Genomic DNA, 15,498 nt, shown 5'->3' on the forward strand with positions numbered 1-15,498 from the left:
GCCTCTCTCCCTCCAGCACAGCGTTTTCTATATGAAGCTGGGAGGAAGTGACCGTTCGTAACTTCGTCCCAGCATCCCATCCTACAGGGATCCGGTCGCGTTATTAATTGACGCATCGCTGACCAGGTCCCTGTGCAGCAATGCTCATCGGGTGGCCCTAAGTACATGGGCCACCCGATGGGCAAATCACAGCGGAACACCAATTGGGAAACGCTGCTCTACACCAATATTTAATGTAGGTTTAGTTTTCTATAATCATTTTAAATGTTTGTTTTATAATATCAAATAATCATTTATATACAAAATATAACAAACTCTCCCTGGTTGTCCCACTAAGATTTTTTACTAATATGTAAAACATTATGTACAGATCTCCTCTTCAAGCTCTTTAGACAGTCTCAATTAGTCGTGAGGGCTAAGTCCGTCTTTACATCATCATGTGTTATTAAAAAATGACGACATACAATAAGCCACTGAGTTATAACACAAGAGACATTAAAGTATTTACAAATATACATAAATATGGTTTTCAACATATATTAAGAGGAGGGTTTTTCTCATCTAGAAACTCCATAGAGATACTACTCAAAATATTTCCCAACACTTCCTCTGCCTTACTAGGGTTAAGTCCTTGGTGGGACTTTAGTCCTTGCAGTATATTACATGTTGCTCTCCATTTCCTTGCCAATCTCCGTTCTCGTTGCATGTTGGATTTCATAGTTTTCTTTAACGTTTCATTTTGCCGCTGCAACTCTGCTATCTTCTTTTTAGCAGTCTCAGGGCATGCTAATGCATAGCAATGATCAGAGATCACAGTCAGTCCTTCATGACACACAGAGGCACTGTCTACTTCTTTAAAATGTCTCTTCAAAGACAGTTTAGTTACATGCTGAAGCACAAAGGAAATACACAAATAAATACAATGTATTAAACAAAGCTTCCTAAAACATTTGCTTTACATTCTAATATGCTTGTCACTAAATGTTTCAGTGCAATGAAGTGTCACTGCATATACCCATTTAAACTTTGCACAAAGGAAATCTATTCAGGATTTAAAAGAACACTAAGCACCACAGCCACTACATCTTAGTAGTGCTTTTTATGCAAAGACCTTGTCCCTGCACTTTGACAAACGTTACTCAGAATATTTATTTTCTCTTTTAGACTTTGCTGTTAATACGTCCTATAGAGAAGCACAGGACTCAATGCTTATCTATGACAAGCATTTGATTGGCTGATTTAGATTTTTAGTTTAATGTTTTAAAAAAAATTGAAAATCAATTCTCTAAATACTGGTCCAATCTGAAATTTGATGGACTAGAAAGGAGAACCCTTCTATAGGTGGTTCTCCTGCTGTCACTGTGTCCATGAATGATGTCATTCTGTTCTGATGCAGCTGTCTACTATCTCAGTATATGAGAATAACATATATTGTATATATGTAATGGGTTAATCCAGGATGCAAATTACCAGTATTTAAAAATAATCCCACCTAACAAATATACTGTGCTTCCCATGTGTCTTGAAGAAAGATTCATACGCAGAACTCTGATGCAGTTAAAAAACAACGGACATTACTTATTTATGAAGAATATTTATGGCTTTCATCAGCACCATTTTTGTTGGCATGTTATGGTAGCCTACAAGGAGGGAACATAATATCACTTGGATAAAAAAAAGTAGCTGCGGGTTACTTAATATAGTGTATTCATTCAACTCATTAAAAAGTAAAAATTTCAAGCTTTCTAATTTCAGAATTCAGTTACAATTCTTTGCATAGAAGTAGAAGGAAGAAAAATATCTATTTAAATTGTCTCCAAGGTTTGTAATTTAGTTTCCTCGCCACTAGCTAGAAAACTGTGATAAAAATAAACATACAATGTGAACTTATTTTTATGATGTTTGTTACAGCGCAATCCTAACATTAGAAGGACTAAAAGAAAAGGTTTTAAGAAGTAATCAATACAAATAAAGCACTTCAGCTTGCACTTGCACTTCAAGTGGTTTAATTATCTGGACTGTGTCAAGTTTTCAGTTTGAGATTTTAATAAAAATTGGCAAGAAAATACAGCTCAAATAGTAAAATGTATATCTTCAATGTCACCATAATAAAATGATTTTGTTTATGAAAAACAATTACCGTATTTTTCCATGTATAAGACGACCCCAAAATTAAGAAATCAATATTTTAAACATCAAATAGAACAACTTTGATACATCAGATGAGAACAACACACTTCTGATTCTCATGCCTCCCCTGACGATACTCTGGGAAGTTAATGGCTCTATAGTGCATGCTGGGAGGCTACAGCTCCCACAATATCGCAAGTGGTGTGAGGGCATGCTGGAACATCACAGTAGTATTCCCTCCGATCCCCATTTCTGCCACCATAAATATAAATCAGAAAGCAAGACCTACCTGAGGTGGGGCAAACCTTAATATGGCTGCTCCTTTTATGGTGTGGCATGTCTCTGGAGCTCAATTGGTGGTAAGTGCCGACGTCTGCTGCAGCTCCGACACATATAGGGACCTCTTCCTCCTTGCCACAGCATTCAGAAGTGGATTGTCGGGAGGGAGGCCAGGTTTGTGTGTGAGCCGTGGCACACTGAAATGCGACAGGCGCAATCTTAACTTAGGCCCCACGTACAAGTGTTTTTTTTTTTTTTTAAATCTCTGCAGTGACATTCCCTGTATAAGACAACCCCAAATTTTAGACTAAAATAAAATTGGAAAAAACATAGTCTTATACATGGAAAAATATGGTATGTCACAATTCTTACTAATTAACACTATCACTAACAAGGCTGGCATTTGTAAGCTTGCAATTCTCGTACCCATACCTCACCAAGCTGCTTCCTGATCCCTCCAAAAAGTGTTGGCATGCTATCTTCTCGAAGTCTGATAGTTTGTCCTGTACGATCAAAACAATGATCTTCAAAGTGATCTGAACACAGTACAGTTTCTTTATTAGGAATAAAATGCTCCCGGCCAGTTAAACAAACCCATTTTGATCTCTTCACAGGGTCATTAGGAAACCTAAAAATGTTAGGGGGAAAAAAAGTTATTTTTCTACAACTACATAGGTTGCATGCTAAATTTCTACTCTTCATTGGCAGATGGAAATCAGCAATACATTATAAAATTGGGAAGAGAGTCTAGGGAGTTTGGGAGGAAGTAGATGCAGTGAAATTGCGAGGTAGCAATTTATAAAATGGAGAGAGACGTCTAGGGAGTTTGGGAGGAAGTAGATGCAGTGAAATTGCGAGGTAGCAATTTATAAAATGGAGAGAGACGTCTAGGGAGTTTGGGAGGAAGTAGATGCAGTGAAATTGGGAGGTAGCAATTTATAAAATGGAGAGAGACATCCAGGGAGTTTGGGAGGATGTAGATGCAAGTGAAATTGGGAGGTAGCAGAAGCAGGAGAGGATGTGTAAAAAGGAGATGGCTAGGGAGATGTATGAAGATGAAGTAGAAAATATACAGGACAAAAAGTGGACCCAAAAGAAGCTTGATATAGGGAGAGCTAATGAACAGTGGAGATTGTGTACAAATAGTCAGCTAGGGAATGTACCGGGCACATGGAAACAGGAATGGGAGTTTTCACAAATGGGGTGCAAATACAACCCTGCTTTCAGACTTATTAGTTATTATTTTATTCCTGTAATTTTGTTAGGGTATATTTCATTTCTTCATTTGTAGTGTGTCCTGTGGCTGTGTTTATAGGTGATTTCCAATGTTTTATTCAATGGTGTCAATTCCAAAGCATTACCAGTTTTCTTTAATATTAAGATGTAAATTATTGTTAGCATGTATATAGTGCCAACATATTCCACAGTGCTTTACAATTATATAATGTGGACATTTGACAATGAATTGACATAAAATATTACAAAAGACAAAAACATGGAAATAGACTGCGTTATCTGTAAAATGTAGACACCCTCTATGTTTCTATAGAGTTCTTATAACAAGTATAAACAATTGATTGTAAAATAGCCAAGTTGTGATGATGGCTGAGTTGGAGAATTTATCCAGCACAGCTTTGTTTGCCTCGGCTTTGCCATTCTGTCAAAGGAACAGTTTGGGCACCATAACAACTTCATCATAAAGTTGTTATGGTGCCAGGAGGTCCCTGACACTTTACCATTAGGGGATAAACTGTTCATGAACGGTTTAACCCCAAAGTCTGTGCTCCAGCTCTGACTCCTGTCCTTTCGCTTTCTGAAATTCTTCAGAACTGAAGCCTGAGAAAGCTATCAGGCAGGAGTGCAGTTGACTTAGAGTGGTCAGCTGACACTCTTATCAAATCAGTCACTCTCCAAAAATAAAAATGTCTTGAAAAGGTACGTACCTTTCTCAAGCTGTTTTTATGAATGGGGAGCTTTTGATCGGTTTAGAGCATCATGTCAGGATCGGGACAGGGATCCAACACGCAGAGTACAAACAGTAGCCAGATACGTATACCGGACCTTAGAATGGCCGGACTAACGTAAGTAGTACAGTATAGAATGGTCAAAGACAAGCCGAGGTCGAGGGTAACAGAAGACAGGTAAGCGAGAGACAAGCCGAATCAAGGGTAACAGAGATAAGCAGAGTAAGGTAAACAAGCCGGGTCAAAACCAAAAGGGATAATAGAATACACAAGCGCTGAGTGACTAGAACAAGCTAGAACCACGACAGGGCAATGAGCTAATGAAAGAAGCTCTGTTAAATACCCTGTTCAGAGCAGTAACCACACCTCCGAGACGTCCTGATTGGTCCTGCAGCAATTGACTGACAGGTCGATCCGGGGGAGTGTCCTGATGATGACTTCCTGCCTAGATGGTGTAAAAGGCAGTCACTCCCTCGCGGCCGGCCTTGCATGACCGGATAGACCGCGGGGAAGGGAGTCATCAGACCGTCTGGATGGTGGAACAGCTAAGTCTCTACCTCTTTTGGAGGTAGAGACCACAGGTACCCTGACAGTACCCCCCCTCTCAGATACGCCCACCGGGCGGAATGAACCGGGACGAGATGGGAAGCGAGAGTGATACGCCCTGCGGAGACGGGGAGCATGAACATCCTCCTGAGGTACCCAACTCCTCTCCTCAGGACCATATCCCTTCCAATCAACCAGATATTGTACTCTCCCCCGGGAGATTCGAGAATCAATAATAGAGTTGACCTCATACTCCTCCTGACCCTCCACCTGAACGGAGCGAGGAGGGGCTATTGTGGAGGAAAATCTGTTACATATGAGTGGTTTCAGCAATGAAACGTGAAACGAGTTCGGAATGCGTAAGGTATTAGGAAGAGCTAAACGATACGCAACCGGATTGATACGGGTCAGCACCCTGTAGGGTCCAATATAACGAGGAGCGAACTTCATGGAGGGCACTTTTAAACGGATGTTCCTCGTGCTCAGCCATACCCTATCACCTGGAACAAAGACCGGAGCCGCCCTTCTACGTTTATCAGCGTGTTTCTTGACCAACATAGAGTTGTGCACAAGGATTTGTCGAGTTTGATCCCACAACTTCCTCAAATTGGCAACATGAACATCAACCGACGGCACCCCCTGGGAAGGAGAATCCGAAGGAAGAATAGACGGATGAAAACCATAATTCATGAAGAAGGGGCTTGAATGAGTAGAATCGCAAACGAGATTGTTGTGTGCAAACTCCGCCCAAGGAATCAAACCGACCCAATCATCCTGTTGTTCAGAAACAAAGCATCGTAAATATTGTTCAATTTTCTGGTTGGTACGTTCAGCAGCTCCGTTAGACTGAGGATGATAGGCAGAAGAAAAGTTTAATTTAATACCAAGTTGAGAGCAGAAGGACCTCCAAAAGCGGGAAACAAATTGGGAGCCTCTGTCTGATACAATTTGAGAGGGTATCCCATGTAGGCGAAAAATCTCCTTGGCGAATATCTCTGCCAATTCGGGAGAAGACGGAAGTTTAGGCAGGGGAATGAAGTGTGCCATCCTAGTAAACCTGTCAACCACGGTGAGGATAACAGTCTGCCTTTAAAAATTTGGTAGATCGACAATAAAGTCCATGGCCAAACAGGACCATGGTTTCTCTGGAACCTCCAAGGGTTGCAGGAATCCACATGGAAGCGTATGGGGTTGTTTGGTTTTAGTACAAACTTCACATGCAGCGATGAACTCCTCAACATCCCTCCGTAAAGTAGACCACCAGAAGTCCTTAGAGATCAAGGCGTAAGTTTTGCGAATACCAGGATGTCCCGCCATCTTGCTATTATGTAAACACTGTAAAAGTTCCAGTTGAAAAGCAGGGGGAACGAAATGACGGCCCGCAGGGGTCTGTTTAGGTGCGAGATGTTGCAACTTAATGATCTCGGCCAGTAATGGAGAATGAATCCTGAGATTCGTATTAGCAATGATATTGCACTTCGGAACTATAGAAGAAAGAACTGGTTCAGGTACAGTAGAAGGTTCATATTGGCGAGATAATGCATCGGCTTTAGAGTTTTTAGAACCAGGTCTGTAAGTCAGTACATAATTGAAGTGAGTCAGGAATAAGGACCAACGAGCTTGTCTAGAGGATAAGCGCTTAGCCTCCCCAATATATGACAAGTTTTTGTGGTCCGTCAAAATCGTAATAGGGTGTAGGGTCCACTCCAACAAATGTCTCCACTCCTTTAAGGCTTTAATGACTGCTAACAGTTCCCTGTCTCCGATGTCATATCTGCTCTCAGCCCCAGAAAGTTTCCTGGAAAAAAAACCACACGGGTGTAATGGTTTATCTACCCCTAATCTTTGTGACAGAACCGCACCTACTCCTGTCTCAGAGGCATCGACCTCGAGTAGAAACGGCAAAGTCGTATCAGGGAGGACTAATATTGGAGCAGAAGCAAAAAGTTCTTTGAGCCTCTTGAAAGCAGCGAGAGCTTCAGGAGACCACGTCTTAGTTTCTGCCCCCTGTTTGGTCATATTGGTAATGGGCGCAATAATAGACGAGTAACCCTTAATGAAGCGCCTATAATAATTGGAGAAACCAATAAACCTCTGAATAGCCTTGAGTCCCTTAGGTAATGGCCAATCTAAAATAGACTGGAGTTTGTCAGGGTCCATCTTAAAACCTTCCCCAGAAATCACGTAACCAAGAAAATCTATCTGAGACTGATCAAAGCTGCATTTCTCCAATTTACAGTATAGACCATGTTGCAGAAGTTTCTGTAATACCGCTCTGACCTGTCTATGGTGAGTTTCAATCTCCCTAGAGTGTATCAGTATGTCGTCTAGGTAGACAATGACACAATCATGTTGAAACTCCCTAAGTACAGGGCCGGACTGGCCCACCGGGATACCGGGAAATTTCCCGGTGGGCCGTCGGCACCTGGGGCCGGGGTGACCTGCGGCTGCAGGGAGAACTTGAAAGGCGGCCGCAGGGGAAGCTCTTCATGAGGCCGGGAGCAGGCTCTTCTGGGGGAGCAGGCTGTTCTGTCTCTGCTCCCCCTCCCTCGCGCACTAGAAAGAGACCGGGGCCGGAATATGACGTCATATTCCGGCCCGATCTCATTAAGCTGCACGCGAGGGAGGGGGAGCAGAGACAGAACAGCCTGCTCCCCCAGAAGAGCCTGCTCCCGGCCTCATGAAGAGCTTCCCCTGCGGCCCAGCTGGAAACAGGATTAAAATTATCTCAGCACGTTTTGTAAGGACCTGTGTCACATCACATACCTTGCCACCTGATCCCCCAGCCCTGCCTTACAGCGGATTAAGCAGGGGCTGTCATAGGTTCTGACAGCAATCCATTGCAGTACAAATTCTACAGACAGCCACAGGGGTACTGCTGACAGGTATGCAATGCCTCCCGTAATTACACTGCCAAGTTAGTCTCTTAACAAGGGTGTGCAGAACCTGATTTTAAGCTGTTCTTAACGATGGGGCAAAGGTTGAAGGAGCCTGAAGCCAGGAACATATAAGGGTGCCACAATCACTTTATCTTTACTGGAACATGTCATTTTAACAGGAACACAAACAAGAGGCCAGGATCCGGTGACAAACCTGGCTACCATACACTTACCTTTTCACAGGAGGGGTCCAGCCAGACTGCAGACATTTAGGGGTTAACACATCCAGGCCACTCTTCTGTAAGGCATATCTGCATTTTTCTACAACTTACAAACATTATCTGAAAGGTCCCAGCCAATCCAACCCTGACAGACTTGGCCTCCTGCAACGCATGCTGGGAGTCGCACAATGCTACAGTCATTATGCATGGAGCATTCCATGCAAAGCGTAGAGAAGGAATGCCACTCACAGCAATCTGGACAGCCTATGGTATGGTGTACTGACCCTTCCATTTAAAGTAAAGTAAATGTAGTTCTAGGTTAAAATAAATTTGGCCCAAGTTCTGCCTGACATGTTCCAAATGGTAAAAGAAGCTAAACTGAACTGGAGAATTCTCCAATTTTTTATTTGGCCGGCCTTAACTATGATAGGTCGCTTTCTTAGTATTAGCAAATCATTTTCCAGACCCGTACTTTCCTTGCAGGTCTGCTAGACAGATATTTTGGGAACCTGGATTACAAGCCTTTCAGATTTACCTAAACATGCACTATACGATGCCCGACCCTCACACCTATATGAGCTTGTGTGTGTGTGTGTGTCTGTCTGTGTCATGCTGTGTGTGTCTGTCTGGGTCATGGTGTGTGTGTGTGTGTGTGTGTGTCTGTCTGTGTCATGCTGTGTGTGTCTGTCTGGGTCATGGTGTGTGTCTGTCTGTGTCGTGTGTGTGTCTGTGTCTGTGTCACAGTGTGTCTGTATCATGGTGTGTGTCATGGTGTGTCTGTCATGGTGTGTGTGTGTGTCTGTCGTGGTGTGTGTGTGTGTCTGTCGTGGTGTGTGTGTGTGTGTGTCAGTCGTGGTGTCTGTGTGTGTTTTTAAAAATAGTGTTTTACTCACCTTTATTTTTTTCCAACGTCGTGCTGGTCTCTGCCTCTATGACTGAGATCATCAAGCTTGATGATCGCAGCCAATCTGCACTGACACAGGAAGCGCCTCTAGTGACCGTCTGAGTGTCTGTCACTAGAGGTGTCACTAGGAAGCAATGTAAACACTGCCTTTTCTCTGAAAAGTCAGTGTTTACATTCAAAAGCCTGCAGGGACAGGCTATAGACACCAGAACCACTACATTAAGCTGTGTGTGTGCGCCTGCTAGTGAGTGAGCTTGCTTACATGTGTGTGTATGCCTGCTAGTGAGTGAGCTTGTGTTTTTATGCCAATGAGCTTATGTATATTAGTGAAATTGTTTGTCTATGAGGCTGTGTATCAATAAGTGTCAGTGAGATTGTCTGTGTCTGCATGTGAGTATGCTTAGTGTATAATTAAATGTTTTACTCTGAAAGGACCAATACTTTATATTGGAAAAAAGCAATATATATATATATATATATATATATAACTCAATCATCTGGGGTGGCAAGACATAGCCCTACATATTACATATTACAATATATGGCGCAATGACTTATGGGGCTGGCATATATTTTTTTTTCCAGGGCTGCTTTGAATCCCCAGTCCGGCCCTGCCTAAGTACCTCATTAATCAGATCCTGAAATACTGCAGGAGCATTGCAAAGTCCAAACGGCATAACTGTGTATTCATAGTGACCGTACCGAGTATTGAACGCCGTCATCCACTCGTGTCCCTGCTGGACTCTCACCAAATTATATGCCCCTCTGAGATCTAACTTGGTGAAGATTTTGGAGCCCTTAAGACGATCAAATAACTCGGTAATAAGTGGAATAGGATAGGCATTTCTGACAGTTATTTTATTCAAGCCTCGGTTATCGATACAAGGTCTCAGCGTGCCATCCTTTTTCTTAACGAAAAAGAACCCAGCCCCGGCCGGGGAAGAAGACCTCCTAATGAATCCCTTTTCTAAATTCTCCCGAATATACTCCTCTAGAACCGAGTTTTCCTGAACAGACAAAGGATATACATGGCCCCTCGGAGGCATAGTCCCAGGTAGAAGCTTAATTTTACAATCATATGGCCTGTGTGGCGGCAAAGAATCGGCATTCTTCTTGTCAAATACTGCCTTTAAGTCTAGGTAAAGGTCTGGTATCTGTCTTTCTGTGGACTGAATAGGAGTCTCAGGTATGTTAACATTAGCTAATGGAGAAACCTTGCATAAACACCTATCCTGGCAACCCTGCCCCCACGAGAGTATCTCCCCTAACTCCCAATCGATAACAGGGTTATGTTTCTTCAACCATGGGTACCCCAGAACTATGGGAACGGAAGGGGATGAAATGAGCAAAAGAGATAAATTCTCCACGTGTAGGATACCAACATTTAAACTAATGGGTATGGTTTCACGAAAGATCACAGGGTCTAGTAGTGGTCTACCATCTATGGCCTCAACGGCCAAGGGTGTCTCCCTTAGCTGGGATGGGAAATTGTTCTTAATAGCAAAGGCTTGGTCGATAAAATTCTCAGCAGCACCGGAATCTATCAATGCCATAGCCCTTACTACTTCCTTCTCCCAAGTTAAGGAAACTGGTAGCAGAAGCCTGTGATCTTTATAATTAGGAGTAGAGGACAAAATAGAAACACCCAAGGCTTGTCCTCTAGAGAGACTTAGGTGCGAGCGTTTCCCGGACGGTTAGGACAGTTCGAGAGTAAATGACCCTTGGCTGCACAATACATACACAAACCCTCTCTTCTCCTGTACTGTCTTTCCTCCTCAGAGAGGTGGGTATAACCTATCTGCATAGGTTCAGGAAGCAAAGATACCGTGGAGTCAGGACTTGGAAAAGCGGGGGCTAACCTAAAAGAAGGTCTCCGGTTCCTCTCTCGAGTGTTTTGTCTCTCTCTTAAACGTTCATCTATACGAGAGATGAACGAAATTAAATCTTCTAAATTCTCAGGGAGTTCTCTGGTAGCAACCTCATCAAGGATTACTTCAGATAGGCCATTCAAAAATACATCCATATACGCCTGCTCATTCCACTTGACTTCTGACGCCAGAGACCTGAACTCTAGTGCATAATCCACCAGTGTTCGGTTCTCCTGTCTCAGGCGCAACAGTAATCTGGCTGCATTAACCTTTCTACCTGGAGGATCAAATGTTCTTCTAAAAGCAGCTACAAATGCGTTATAGTTGTACACTAATGGGTTATCGTTCTCCCATAGTGGGTTGGCCCATCTCAGAGCTTTCTCAATAAGTAGGGTGATAATAAATCCTACCTTTGCCCTATCTGTAGGATAAGAGCGGGGTTGCAATTCAAAGTGGATACTAATTTGGTTTAAAAAACCACGACACTTCTCAGGAGCCCCACCATAGCGTACTGGGGGGGTAATGCGAGAAGAAGCACCCACTGTGGCTACCTCTAGACCTAAACCGACAGGAGAAATAGGGGTATTACGTATCTCCTCTGGTGGGTTATTGGCATGAGATAATAGAGCCTGTAGCGCAAGCGCCATCTGATCCATTCTGTGATCCATGGCTTCAAACCTAGGATCAGGAGAAGCCAGCTGACTGTTTGTACTTGCAGGATCCATTGGCCCTGTCGTAATGTCAGGATCGGGACAGGGATCCAACACGCAGAGTACAAACAGTAGCCAGATACGTATACCGGACCTTAGAATGGCCGGACTAACGTAAGTAGTACAGTATAGAATGGTCAAAGACAAGCCGAGGTCGAGGGTAACAGAAGACAGGTAAGCGAGAGACAAGCCGAATCAAGGGTAACAGAGATAAGCAGAGTAAGGTAAACAAGCCGGGTCAAAACCAAAAGGGATAATAGAATACACAAGCGCTGAGTGACTAGAACAAGCTAGAACCACGACAGGGCAATGAGCTAATGAAAGAAGCTCTGTTAAATACCCTGTTCAGAGCAGTAACCACACCTCCGAGACGTCCTGATTGGTCCTGCAGCAATTGACTGACAGGTCGATCCGGGGGAGTGTCCTGATGATGACTTCCTGCCTAGATGGTGTAAAAGGCAGTCACTCCCTCGCGGCCGGCCTTGCATGACCGGATAGACCGCGGGGAAGGGAGTCATCAGACCGTCTGGATGGTGGAACAGCTAAGTCTCTACCTCTTTTGGAGGTAGAGACCACAGGTACCCTGACACATCAGCTAACAGCTCTATGTCAATCAGTGGTGCCCCTGCCTGAGCTTTCCATTTCGAAGAACTTCAGAAAGTGGAAGGACAGGGGGGGTCAGTGCAATTCGGTGCTGGAGCACCGGTTGTGAACAGTTTAACCTCTAATGACAAAGAAGTGCTAGGGATCTACTGGCACCATGGCAACTTAATTTATATCATGTTGTTATGGTGCCCTAACTGTTCGTTTAATTCGCTAAAATTCGGTGTTTGGTCCATAAACCTGTATAGCTGTGTTAGGAACTTTTTTTCCCACCCAAGCTGATATTTTTATCATTCAAATTTATTCTAAAATACCAAATTCATGTCAGATGTAAAATTACAGATGAAATTAGTATCTCACAATACCTTTTTATTGGACTACCAGAATTGTGATAATTCCAAAATTCTGTTAGTCCCATTAAAAAGATATTATAAGATCAGGGCCGTCTTTAACACGGGGCAAACGGTGCAGCTGCCCCGGGCCCAGTTACTCCTGGGGGGCCCAAGGCAGCTGTCCTGTGGGCCCTGCTGCCCTCAACAATTTATTTGGGCCCCGCACTCTGAGGAGGCCCACGCACTTCTATCAGCAGGGGTCCAGTCGGGTGCTGTGGCCCTTTAACAGCACGACCGGGCCCTTGTTTTTAGGCAATATGGGAGAAAGTAACTGCCGCAAGTTATTTCCTCCTGTAGAGAGAGCAGCTGCGCGGGAATGAGCAGGAGCAACAAAGCGGGAGAAAGCCAAAGGCAGTGAGGATGGCGACTCCTCACTCCCATCAGCCTACGGCACCACACTGGACCGCAGGAAAGCCACCCTCCAGCAAAAGGTAGGAAACTGGAGGGTGTTTTAAAAATGTTTTTACATGTATGTCAGTATGTCTGTATGTGTGTGTATCAGTGTATGTATGTGGGTGTCAGTATGTCTGTCAGTGTATGTGTGTGGGTCAGTAGGTCAGTCAGTTTATGTATATGTATCTGTAAGTTGTCAGTGTGTGTATCTGTGTCTGACAAAAACAGTATACCCTGCACTCAAGTTCCGCATGAATGTTCCGGCCTTCCACCAAGGGGGCGCTCTGTGTGTAGGATGGACACCGCTGAATCCACCAACGCAGTATCAAAGAAGAGAAACACAGGCAGCACTCCAGGATAATGAACGTAAGTTTATTCGTGGGTTCACCACCTCACCAAAAAATAAGTGCGACGTTTCGGCTCCACAGAGCCTTAATCATGCATAAGGGACACATCATAACAGCAGTGTTTAAATAACCCCAAATCCAATTAAGTTAATAAAAAAATATAAATCACAAAACATAAAAACAAGACATGGAGTCTACTCAGGACCAGGATCTTAAAGTAACCCATTATATAGTACGGTAATACACTCATCTATAGTTTAATATTCCATAACATGAAAAAAATTGGATGTCCTGTCTAATACATCAAGTTAAACTAGCATATATAAATCCATGAAGCAGGCAAAATTTCAATAATTAATTTGAGAGTACTATATTAATGAAGAAATGGAAATAGAAAGCTAAATTCTGTTCTCTATAAATAATCAATAATGAAAGTGAATCTCAATGGATGAAGACTTATTGTTATTCTAACATCTAAAGAGTCCAAAGAACCTTAGTATTCAGTTAAGAAGGAAAATACACTGATGAATACACATGAAATATAATTCATATGAACGAAAAAAAAAATCACGTGTAATTCCTAACATTCTTTTTGTAGAACCACCACATACCAGGTGTGTACAAAAGGGTACGATTTAACTTCAAGAAGCACAGTGAAAACAAGAGAAGAGAAAAAACCTGAAATGAATCACTATAAATATATACCTAATTACAAAAGAGAAGTAAAAGAAAACTCCCTTAGGCCATAAGGTATTTAATGTATGAATTTCCAAAAGATTCTCTCCTTTTCACATGACATGTGTGACATGACATGATTCCCTTTTATTCCACAAGTTTGGTCCTTAAGGGGTTAAGCAAGCCCTGACGGTTACCACCTCTCTGTATCTGTCAGTATGCCTGTCGGTGTATGTGCGTGTGCGTCATAATGTCTGTCAATGATTGTGTGTGTGTGTGTCAGTATGCCTGTCAATGTATTTATTTGTGTGTTAGTATGTCAGTCAGTTTATATGTCTATATCTGTAAGTAGTCAGTGTGTGTATCTGTGTATTTGCATGTGTGTCAGAGCACCAAAATTATATATAAAAAACACATAAAAAAAAAACACTACACATAAATGCACACTTGCATCCAAACTCCAACACCACAAACAAACACATTCAGACAAACATACTTCATACAAAACCATGCTTACATTCAAACAAGGCAAAATACAACCCTGCAAGCATGGGAAATTGGTAGAACCCCACCTGTAAATGCATTGTTGGAGTTCCACAACAGATAGGGTTCTACCTTTTGCTCAACCTTGCAATTGGGGGGCCAAATAAAATTCTTGCACCAGGGATCTTTATACTTTAGTTCCGCCACTGTGTTGGGGTGGAGGGCGTGATTGCATGCAAGGGAATGGGGGGGGGGGGAGGGGGCACAGTCTATGGGGGCCCTAGTCCATTCATTATTAAAGGCTGTTCAGATCTGCATCAATGGCCAAATCTGTCTACAATCCCTACTCCAATTCATGTCAGGTTATCCGTAATAATATATTAAATAAAATATTCGCTAGTGAAGAGCTCTCAGACTTGCTAAAACGCTTATTTATTTAGTTTTTTTTAAATCATTTTCCAAAAAGTGCAGATTTTAATAAATAGAAACTGACACTTTCATAAATTAACGGTGTTACACCCCTCTACCTTTCAAGCAGACCAGTCCTGTTACTTCATGGTTTGCTTAGCACAGTGGAGCTAAACTCAAGAGTCAGCAATTGGGGCCCCCTTAGAAGGGGAGGGTTTGTAAAGGCAGCAGACAGGAGAACTCCAGTTTTGTTTTGTTTTTTCATTTTTTGTTTTTAGATATTCCTGTAATAAAATGCATAATGGAATAAATGGATGTTTTCATTGGGGTATATCTGCTAAACAGTGATTTTATATTTGGACAGTGGAGTGTCCCTTTAATCTCAGCAAATACTATTTTGGCCTTTATACATTAACTGCCCATAGGTGCAGAAACCCCCCACCCCTCCCCTCCCCCTTGTGTCCCATGTGATAAGCAGTCAGAGTCCCTGTGACAGCATTACTGCACTTAGAAGGCAGCCATGTCTATCACGTGACCACACCCACCTGTGGAAGCTCCTGCCGCTCCCCCTCCTCATCACAGCCCCGCATACCACGCAGCTCTTGGGCATCGCAGGTACCGGTCTGCCCCTCCCACCCCCCTCCTGATCCCACTCTCACTGGCCGCTAGGCACACACAAGTAACACTGCATCACGT

The 15,498-nt window shown here is 43.0% G+C and overlaps 1 protein-coding gene across 1 annotated transcript; it reads right to left on the reverse strand.

Moving 5' to 3' along the window:
• Positions 1–344: 344 nt before the first annotated feature.
• On the reverse strand, positions 345–15,432 carry THAP2 (THAP domain containing 2). Its single transcript, XM_063451492.1, has 3 exons — positions 15,348–15,432; positions 2,842–3,037; positions 345–889 (listed from the first exon to the last, which is right to left on the reverse strand). Exons 1-3 carry the CDS (start codon positions 15,410–15,412, stop codon positions 530–532), a joined length of 621 nt encoding a protein of 206 aa, XP_063307562.1. The 5' UTR covers positions 15,413–15,432; the 3' UTR covers positions 345–529.
• Between the last annotated feature and the right edge of the window lie 66 nt (positions 15,433–15,498).

Source organism: Pelobates fuscus, chromosome 4, assembly GCF_036172605.1.
Source record: "Pelobates fuscus isolate aPelFus1 chromosome 4, aPelFus1.pri, whole genome shotgun sequence".
Lineage (NCBI taxonomy): Eukaryota > Metazoa > Chordata > Amphibia > Anura > Pelobatidae > Pelobates > Pelobates fuscus.

Coding starts and splice junctions, on each gene's coding strand:
- THAP2 (XM_063451492.1), bottom strand. CDS start 15,412: ATGCCCAAGAGCTGCGTGGTATGCGGGGCTGTGATGAGGAGGGGGAGC. Junction 3,038..15,347: donor AGCGGCAGGAGCTTCCACAG/GTGGGTGTGGTC, acceptor TAACATTTTTAG/GTTTCCTAATGACCCTGTGA. Junction 890..2,841: donor TCAGGAAGCAGCTTGGTGAG/GTATGGGTACGA, acceptor TTTGTGCTTCAG/CATGTAACTAAACTGTCTTT.